Source organism: Merops nubicus, unplaced genomic scaffold (genome assembly GCF_000691845.1).
Source record: "Merops nubicus isolate BGI_N331 unplaced genomic scaffold, ASM69184v1 scaffold14963, whole genome shotgun sequence".
Taxonomy (NCBI): Eukaryota; Metazoa; Chordata; class Aves; order Coraciiformes; family Meropidae; genus Merops; species Merops nubicus.
Window position 1 is genome coordinate 19,043 of NW_008601067.1, and position 10,989 is coordinate 30,031.

At 39.6% G+C, this 10,989-nt stretch overlaps 1 protein-coding gene across 1 annotated transcript; it reads right to left on the minus strand.

Moving 5' to 3' along the window:
* Window positions 1-592: 592 nt before the first annotated feature.
* EIF4E3 (eukaryotic translation initiation factor 4E family member 3) lies at window positions 593-10,743 on the minus strand (the record flags this gene model as incomplete). The annotated part of the gene is made up of 6 exons (XM_008937890.1): window positions 593-639; window positions 1,148-1,303; window positions 3,163-3,229; window positions 6,431-6,491; window positions 7,997-8,091; window positions 10,671-10,743. Coding segments are annotated over 6 exons (499 nt in total), but the record flags the coding sequence as incomplete, so codon positions are not given.
* Window positions 10,744-10,989: the final 246 nt, after the last annotated feature.

The window sequence follows — 10,989 nt, forward strand, 5'->3', positions numbered from 1 at the left end:
TAGTCCCAGTTAAAGGTGTTCTCTTCAGTTGCTCGTTTAGCAAGCACTTTACTATTTGCTTTTACAGTGTATGTGCCTTTGTCAGTGCAAGACCAGATTACACTGACTATTAGGATAAATGCAGAGCAATGTCTTTCTCTCTTGGGACATAACTGGTGAGGAAATCTTAACATGATAGGAATGTTTTAAAATTAAAATTGAAAACATATTTCATGAGCCAGCATTCCCCTACGTAGAGCAGGTCTCACAAAAGTTGTGCATGTTTGCATTCAACTAAGTACAGGACAGAAGAAACTAAAGCCTGCTACCTTCATGAAATAGGAATAAATATCATCTCACTGAAACAAAACAAAAAAAAACACGTGGCCAAAATATTATTTTAAAGAAACACTGAAGAATTTAAAAAAAACAATGAACTGCACATTTAGTGGTTAAGGCAACTGGGATTTCCTCATTTTCCTAGTTTGAAATGTTAGAAACTCAGAAGAGTCACTGCACGTAGTGCTTCTGCAGGGCTTCCAACCATTCTTCTCCTTGTCCTGAGCACCTCAAAACCCCAAACAACAAGGAATGAGCTTGGCACAGCCTGCTCTTAATGTTTTCCCTGTCGGCCTTCAAAAGCGTGATGCTCTCTGTGTGCTAAGGGAGAGAGAAGGAAAAAAAGAATGAAAAGAACATGTAAACTCTGTCAAGGAGTTAAAAAGATTAAAAGAGAGAAGAAAACAATGCATAAAGCAGCCAAGAAGGGCATAACACGCCAACGAGTGGTTTTGGGGAATATGCTAGTCTGATAATACATTTATATGGAGCATAAATGATCCCTTAAAATCCTGATTGTAGACTGTTCCTTTAAACGAGTACTTAAATTGAACAGCATGTGGTCTTGAAAGTGATCAAGAGACTGGTCCCACTCTTATATATCAGGCATATTAAACATGAAACCAAATATATTCTACAATTAAACTAAAAATATCTTCTATTTTGAATGGTAGCTGACCTACGTTGAAGTGCCATCATTTTAATGCCATGAGAGATGCCACATTTCCAAATGGTTAATGATGAACCAGGAAGGATATTCCCATGGGAATACCCTACCAGCATCTTGATTCTCTAATGAAGGTGGAAATCAACGGTACAAGATACTTACATTTGTAAAACACCACTTTAAAAGACGTATGTGGGAGAAGTTTATGTATCTTTTCTATGACTCTTGCCTCACTTGCTGAAGAGGCATTCACGTTCCAGACTTGCACAACATCCTCACGGTCACGAACGCTGACGCTAACCCCGATTACTTCATCATCTGCACAGAAGAGGAAGCATCATTCAGGAATACTTTATAAGTGAGACATGTCTAATTTGATACTTATGTATTATGAAACGGTGCCCAAAAGCAAAAAGAAATTAAGAAGAGCGATCTCTAGTGAGAAAACCAACGTTCAAACCAGACAAAATAGTTACCAGAAAGAAACAAACGCTGTATTTATAGAAACTATTGGAAATATTACCTCATGGCAGTTTTAATAAAGTGCCATAAGATTATTCATCTTTGCCATTAGGTCTCTTAGCCTTGATTAAAAGAGAAGCACAAAACTACCTTCAGTAAAGTTAACAATATAAACTACTAAAGATCAATAGCTTACAGTAATATCTGTAAGCAAAAATGGAGGGGTGAAGATGAAACAACTAAACCCCCAAGAACAGTACCTGGAGGAGATCAGACACCAGCTTTTCCATGCTTTGCACACTTTTGCCTTCACATTTTGTCAAGGCAGCAACATGAAGGCAAAAAAGAGGTGAAAACAAAGAGGCAAGACCAAGACACAAACACAAAAAAAAAAGGAGGGGAATGGGGGAAGGAAAGAAGGAAGAAGGAGAAGTGAAAAAAAAAAATTAAAGATAAAAAAATTAAAGAAAATGGAAAAAAAGAATACAGCCTCAGTCAGGCTGCTGCTATGGCCAGTGTTGGTAAGTCTGTCACTGAGAAGCTCAGGCTAAGGCTGGGAGCAGTGGGTGCCTCCAGCAGTGACCTGAGGGTGCAGCTGCACCACGCATCCTGAGGAAGGGGTCAGCACCAATGCACAGGTAGTGTCATAAACACACAGCCTAAGGGACAAACTACCCAGAAGAATGTCATGTATTTGCTTAAAATGACCCCTAGACCACCCTAAAGGGCAGGTACACTCCCTTCTTGACACCCATTCAGTTATACATATGAAGGATTTTGAGAATCAGAAATGCCTTTTGCAGCTCAAAGATTTGAAGCTTGTATTCTGCATCTTCCAGTTCTGAAAGTTGGGAAGGCAATGAGAGAAATACAGAGAAATGCTCACAGACTGGTACTTGCTTTGCATGACTAAGAAGCAGCATTTGATGACCTATCTCAAGCCAGCATTCACTGTCCCTTCCTGGAGTCCATTTCCAAATGAAACGTGCAGCCTTACAAGCCCAGGGAAGATATTTATTCTGAGAGCAAGGTTAAATTATTACCTCTGACCAAAATCACACGTTAGCTTGTGGATGATTAATGCCTGTTTTCCAGTAAACCAGCAAGGTAGTTTAAGAATATTTATGTAAATTGAATTACATGAAGGATCACTTTGACCTAAGCAGTACTTTCAAGTGATAATGAAAATATTGCTGCTGGGTAGAGTGCTAACCTGGGATTCAGGAGAGCCAGGTTTGGGTTAGGACCCTTCTGTGGGCTTTTAACAGCACCACAGGCAAACCACCCAGCTTCCTTCTGCTTCAGGTCTGCAATAGCACTTGCCCAACAACTCCTGACCCTGTCAGGAGAACCAGAAGGGACCATGAGGGCTGGTGGGGACATCCAATTTAGTTGCTTCCAACTGTGACAGTACAAACAATCTAGTACTCAAGTGTCAGTCAGGGTTCCAGAGTCCTGGCACTGTAGAATTAATATTAATCATTTAAATGCTGGCTAACAGATATTAAATAACTAGAAAGCTTCCCAGGATGAAAACTGTTTTGCTTGAGTCTTATGCTAAGTCAGTCAGAACACCTTGTTCTCTTCTCAGTGACAACAGGTATGGACATGAGTTCCACCCCCTACCCCATTTTTTAGCATTTTTTAGCAGAATTTCCAGTATTTCTGTATTCAAACTCAATTTGTCATGTTAGTCTCAATCATTTTTAAGTTACCTGCTGCACAACAATCTGCAAACTGCTCTCCAATAGTTGCTAAGAGGAGCTCTTTCCAAACTGCAGCCTAAGAAGGGGGGGGTGAAAGAGTTAAATTTGCATTATTATTTTTAATTTAAAAGTTAGGTTTTCTAGCTCAGTTTTGAGTGCATGCTCTTTCTGAGGTTGTCTAGACAAAACAAGAGTATTTACTGTAAGTACACACTGTGTTATATAACTAATTTCCTTAATCCCTCTGGACCAAGAATTTAGACCTCAAAAACACATACTGTTACAAAGAATTGTTCATATAAGTATTTTCATTATTTAACAAGGTTCACCTTTGCTATATCTCTCCACACCTCACCCTGAATGCACTAATAAAGCCTGAAAGTAGATTTTTCCCAAGAATTTCCCATGATATAAGACCATAAGGCTCCACTTCTGATCATTTGCTTTTACAGAAAATTACTTTAAGAATAGTACCTGAAAAACCTACCAGTAAATTCTACTAATTTATATTTAAGTATCATCTCTGATTTGCTCTGACTATGAAATAAGTCCATCTTTCAGCAAATTCAAATGCTCACTGTATAATTAAAACAGGGAAAAGCTACCTGCCACTTTGGCCATTAGACTAATGCCACTGTTGATTGCTTTTGACACCTTCAAATGCATCTGGACCAAGGTAATGCTCCAAGGTGTGGGTTTGCAGGGACAGAATATTCATTCAATGAAAGAACACATCACCATGAATATTTGTCTGCATCACCATAATGACTTTTTCATATGCTACTTGACAGGACAAGGGGTGATGGCTTTAAACTAAAAAGAAATTAGACTCAGACTACATAGAAGGAAGAATTTCTTTACACTGAGGGTGGTGAGACCCTGGCCCAGGTTGCCCAGAGAGGTGGTCAGTGCCCCATCCCTGGAACCATTCCAGGACAAGTTGGCTGGGGCTCTGAGCAACCTGCTTTAGTTGCAGATGTCCCTGCTCCCTGCAGGGGGGTTGGAACTAGATGGGCTTTAAAGGTCCCTTCCAACCACAAACATTCCACAATACTTTTAAGGAATGTCTTATATATGAAGTTAGCTTGAGTTTTAGTACTATTGAAAAAAAACAGCATATCAAATGAACCAGCTTAAACAAAAAGCAAACTGCAGTAAAGGTGGTTTCTGAGTCCTCCTAAGCCATCTCTTAGACTACAACATATTTCTGTGACTCATTGTCTTCTAATCCAGTGCATCAGTTAAAGCTGTGCTATGGGCAGGACCACTGGGTGCTCTGGAGGCAGGCTGAGACATCAGCATGACACAGCCTCTGCCACGGTGCCTGTCACCTGCCAGCAGGACAGCTCATGTGCTGCTGATGGGACTGACCACACACACTCACCACCACACAGTGCTCACTACTGGGAGTTGTCCCAATGCTCTCAAGGGCAGGAAGCACTTCACCCAGCAGTAAGCAGTGGCAGGATCAAGCTTATGAAGTCCTAAAGAGTATTAGTTTTCATACTAAGAGATGGCATATGGACGTGTCACTGTACACATGCCACAACATTTCAGTGTCAGTATTTTGTCAGTCACTTTTTCATACCTCTGGAAAGACTGATACTTCTAGAAAAACCTACATTTTCCTCCCTCCACACCCTCACCAAGAGCTGCTATAGCTTATCCTCTTTTTGAGCTAGGTGTGTACAAGATGGTTCATCTCAGGCAACGAGATGCTGTGTGCACAGGATGAAGAATGAATCAAAAAAATGAAGCAGGCACAAAGGTATTATTTATGCTATTTACAGAGGCACAAAACTGACTGAAGTTCACCTTCAATCAAACCTTTCAGAAGTGACCTGGGACATGAGGTACACACTTGGAGAGCTCAAAAAGTACCTTCATTTCCAAAAGGGGCTATCATTAAGCCTCTGAAAAACAAGGCTTCTGAAGTCCCTAAATTCACCACCCACTCATGCAGGCTCCCCAAACCAGTTGTCACTTCTGACAAGTCTTCACACCTTGAGTTATAAGAAGAAAAAGAGAATTTCGGTCTTTTGTGACCCCTTGGAATTGCAGGGGAGGAAAGCTGCAATTCACACAAGGGGAAATAGCCCACAGGCAAAAATCAATTAACTTTTGGCTGAAATTTCAAATACTATCTTTCAGCATTTAATGCCTTCTGTAAAGCTGTCACATTTTTCTGACACTTCACTTTTCGTGCTCGGAGGCCTGATCCAGAACACGCTTCCACTTACCAACAGCACGTGTGAGGAGGTCAGAGCTCCTCATCGTGACAGATAACAGGAGAAGTCACTCACATGCCTTTGATTAGGGGCACAGAGAGAAACCCAGTTGTTTCATCAGGGCTACAATGGCAACATGCCTGAACAGATTTTAATCTTTAACATTTTACAATAAAACAAAAAGGAAAAAAAGTGAACATCACTATGGTTCTACAAGATACACACAAGGTGATCTGACAATGCACTGTTGCCAAAGTGGATGATCACACTTTTATCCTTGACCCCTGTAACCATAAAAAACCCCACAACTCTTCTAGCCATACACTTAAATTAAAAATAAAATAAATAGGAGACTTTTTCTGACATCAGAGTGCATCAAGCTGGCTGGCAAAACAGTGTGATGAGCAGCAGAGCCAGTGCAAAAGGGATCAGGAAAAGATGAACAAGATCTTCCCCCTTCCAGTGGGAACAAGCCATGGGATGGGATTAGTTACAGGTGGCAACAATGCCTTAGTCTGTGTTTAACTACAGAAAGTCACAGTGCAGCCACATGTAGGTGCAAACAAGCGGTGCCAGGCAGAAATAGTCCTCCTGAGTTTGACAGAGGGTTTAGGAGCATTTCAGTGAAACTCTGAAAGCTGTGCTGGATTCTGTGTGGACCTTTAAAGAGCATTGCTGGGATCCTGGCTGTAAGTTATCACACATTATCAGGAACAGATTTTATTTTTCTTTGCATGCCTGTAAGCAAACAGTCTTGACAACAAAGGTGATTATCAAATACTGTGTTTCCCAAATGGACTATAACACTGCAGCTTTAATTTGCCTGATAATATATTGACAAGTGTTATCAAAAGCAAGGTATATGGAATTACTGGAAAAGACACTTTTGCTCATTGTCTTAAAATAAAAGGTTATGGATGTTAAAAATAGTGTTTGGTTGTTGTGTCGGGTGATGTCAGAACTAAAAAGTTTTACAACAGCTTTATCAGATGGAGTTTAAAGAAACCCCCTTATTAAACAATGTCTAAGTAGAAGTCACTGTTACATACCGTACTTTCTTTAGGGACCTTCATTTTCCATATACCTCCTTTGGCATTGCTTTCCTCTTCCCTGGTTATGGAAAACAGATCAGTAAAACAAACATTCATATCCACATCCAGATAAACCTATGTTTGGAGTTTAATTTTCCCAGAAAAATCCTATTTGAAATACAGTCACTGACTCCAGGTAGCATGACTCAAGCTATGGCTTCTGGCATGAGAGATAATTCTTTCATTGTTCATATGAGGCATATCTCTCAACACCTAATCCCTTTCCTAAGTTGTGTGTGTTGGAAAATACTTACATTTTCCCTGACTACAGACCATCTTTGAAGTGGCTGCACACTATATGGGAACAAGCCACAAAGCAATTTCAAGTTTTACTATGGTAACCTTTTATTTTGGAAAAAATTCTGGCATGTTTTCACAGAGGCAGCTTATTGGTCTCAAGTTTATCCAGTTTAACAAAAGAACAGGAGAGCACTACATTTCACTTTTGTGACAGCTAGAAATTAATTACCTTTATTAAAAGAAAGGCTGAAGGTGCCCAGGGTCAGGGCAGATGTAACCATTAAACTGCCTCAATGACCAAGGCACAACGTACAGACCTGTGAGCTTCAAGTTTATTCTGTCACAACTTTTATAAGATTTTAAATTATGTTTTAAGTTTCCTGTTAAAATTCTGTAATAGCAAAGTTTAATAAGTAACTTAAAATTAATCTTTAGAATATCTAAGCCCAGTATGAGACCTATACAGAATCTCCAGGATCAATGGTCTCCCAGCAATGCAGACAAACACAGAGGAAAGGAGGGGGAAAGCTTTGGAAGGAGATCTTCAAAAATCTGCAGTCCTCAATTCCTACTTCAGAATGTGTTTTTCTTCCTAAATAACAATGCTGCAATTAGCCAGTAACTGTAATCTGAGAATAGCTTCTTGGCAGTAATTACTGAAAAGTAAATAATTCAGAAAGTGCTTAGGCTCTGCAATTGAGATGTGACGGAACTGCACCAGGAAGGAGCTATGCAAAACTCAATTTCTGGAAGGAAAACCTCAGTGATTTATGCTCTATTCCATTACTGTCCTACAATCAAGTTGAAATTTGTTGCAATTAATCCCTTCATAAGGCCTAGTTAGGATTAATCCAAGGTGTATGTAAGGTGTATGTGCATACTTTTGCACAGGTAAGGAACTGTTTAGGGCAGTCAGTTATTTGCATCATTATTACACCAGCTTCAGCAGAAGGAAAAAAAATTTGCAAGTGAAAAGTAATTCAGATAGAAGTAACATTCTGAATTGAAATTCAGTCATACTTTAATTTCTTAAATTTTTTTATATTTTCATTTCTTACATTTACATTCAGAGGTGGACAATTAAATTACAGTTTGTGTTTTGATAAAGACTCCTTAGTACTTTTAAGCTTAACAAGACCCCTAAGATACTTTTTTTCCTAGGTTTCTCAAGTTCAGGTATTTGCAGGCAACAGAATCAAGATGCTCCTGTCCCACCCACACCTCCTTTCACCACTACAGGTTTTCCACCCCCCATTGCCAGTAGAGTCTGTCCCAGGGACATACCAAAGCGGCCGCCTTTCTCCCCGCATTAAATGGTAACTACACCTCAGAGGCAAATTTGTCACAGGAGGAATGTTGTTGTAGACACTCCAGAAATCCTTAAAAAGAAAACAAATACTAGTTGCATTAACACAAGAGAGTGAGTTTCATGCAGATATACTTCTTGTCCATTTTCTCTAAAACAATGACACATCCTGCTCCTGGGGAACTGGAACCTTCTATGTTATAATAAAATGCTCTGAAAAGAACTCGGTGTAATTTCACTTCTACTACTTTTTTTTTTAGATGACGTTTCTGTATAAGGTGGAATTAGAAAGAAGTGCAGCAGTTGAACTGTGTAATCAAATTCCTTAGGAAGAGATAAAAAAATAATCAAAATCAGAGTTACATTAAGTATGTCAGAGCAAACCGGGACATGAAACTTCCTTAGCATGTTAAAAATATAAACTTATACCAAATACCCACCTTGCTTCACTTAAGACTAGTCTAAAACATCATTATGATTACCTTGAGTTACAAAATCACCACAAACAATAATTCTGTAGAACTAAATGCCTAGAGCAACCCAACTACTTTATCTAGATCACAGTGAAAAGTGTCCACCAGGTGGAAATTGTTTGAGATGTGTATATTAATGCAGGAATGGGGGAGAAATTAGAAGATCTGAGTTACCAGGAACCACTGGATTACTTCCCAGTGCTTCTTTTGGTAAAAGCAGAAGCTGTCACACGTGTCTGGGGTGGATAAAAGACACCCAAAATCTGCAATGAGCAACAGGGAGGGAAGATTGAAAAGACCCCAAACCCCACTTCTTTATCCAACAGCTTGGAATAGGAAAGGATTTTTTAAAGACTTACGCTGCATCAACAGGCAGTGATGCAATATTAAATATTAGTACAACTCATTAAGTATTATACAATACTTAATCATCAGCACAACTTTAGAAACAAAGATTGCAACGTGATTTTTTTTGGTTGCAAAACTTGTGCAAAAAAAAATTTGGTGGCCCTTGGCAACTCTGCCTACCAGCCATTACCATTTCCCTGGCACAAGAAGAGATGGAAGAGTCTTAAAAATATAAAAGATTGGTACAGAATCCCTATTTCAACTTTCATCTTACTCTTTCTTGGTTGTGTGCCCAAACCCTAAAGCTAGTGACAGACACAGAAGGAGCAGAGCTACGCCAGCAGACAACCATGGAAATATTTGAGAGCTTTTATGTCCTGAACCACAGACCCAGTTGGGAAGGTTTTGGTTTTCAAACATCCTTCAGGCAGTGCAAGCTGGCATTGCTCACTGAGTGGCTACTGCCCCTGAAGGACAGTGATGAAGTCAATGAAGACCTTGGGGTCGCTTCCCCAAGGAAGATTGTATTATGTGTATGATAGAGTAAGAGAGATTATGGGCCACACTTACTTCTGATATCTCATCCAGATCCTGAGTCATGACCCCAATCAGATGAGAAGAAAACCTCAAGTTTTTCAGCCAATAAAAGCTAATCATTTAAATAATGAAAGCTAGATTCAGAGTGGGAAACCAGATAACACCAGATACTGTGTACACCAGTCCATGGTCTTAAGCTGTCCTTTTTCAACAAGAACCCTTGCAGACCATTTTGAAACAAATTCACTTCTGTTGTCAACTTCAGAGTGTCACTTCATTGCGTGACTGATGGGGACACTCCACTGGCAGAGAGGTGAGGAGGAGCCTCTCCCAAGGGTCTGAAGAACACTTCCATGCTTTATGCCAATGTAATTCCACTGATAGACTCAACTCAAGAAAAATCTGAAAGCCCATTAATTTCTTAGGCTAATTAGTTGGGAAAAAAACATCTCATGCAATGTAACAAGTTGTGCAGACAAAAGCCTTGTTTAAAACTTCACTAGATGACTACAGCTGGGCTCCTCCAAAGAGGGGATTTTGGCATTATCTTAGAATTCCACAGATTTAGTGAACTAGAGCCAGCTTAGCATTAAGGTGAAATAAATACCAATTCACTACACTTCATGCTAACCTGTGATATTAAACCAGAAATGCAGTTTTACTTGCAAGAGATGCCCCCTGCTCAGCACTGGCAGATGATACAGAGCTTTTGGCAGAGGTCCCCACAACTGCAAGCACTGCACCATTTAAAAGTACTTTGTTCCAAGTCAGTTTGTTATATTTTTTTTAAAAATCCATGCTCAAGGAGAGAATGAACAAGAAAACACCACAAGGTGTAATTGTTTGTCTTTGTGTGATTTTTCTGTATTAAAAAAAATGGGGGAAATATTAAATATATTATCAGAGCTTTTGGCAGAGGTCCCCACAACTGCAAGCACTGCACCATTTAAAAGTACTTTGTTCCAAGTCAGTTTGTTATATTTTTTTTAAAAATCCATGCTCAAGGAGAGAATGAACAAGAAAACACCACAAGGTGTAATTGTTTGTCTTTGTGTGATTTTTCTGTATTAAAAAAAATGGGGGAAATATTAAATATATTATTAATCCTGGTCTGCGAAGCCAAACGAAATTCAAACAATGACCCTGCCAACGACACTCCCAATTCATACCCCAGGCAGGCAAAGCCACAAGTGTGACTCAGCCACGTGGGGAAAAAGGAAATTTAAGGGGTGAATGACAAGTGAATGACAAGAGCAACGTGTGGCAGCTCCTATGACAGAACCTGGCACCTCACCTGCACTGTTTGCACTGTGTAAATCCTCTTCAAATTGGAGGCACATTCAGCCGCTGTCGTACCAGGAAGAGACCTTGAAAACAGAGCAGAGATTAATCCGAATATTTATTTTATCAAGGGTGGAGAAGGGAGATGGATGGGAAAGTGAAGCACACAAGTGTGAAGTTAAAATACCCGGCCAAAACACACCAACACCACGAATCATTTAAAGACAGGAATCTGAGTAGTTGCATGCTTTTGAGTAAATTAAGACTGAGGAGGTATTTTGTAAAATCTTTTGGTTAAATGGGTGAATTAGGAGCTTTAACCCCAAAATAAG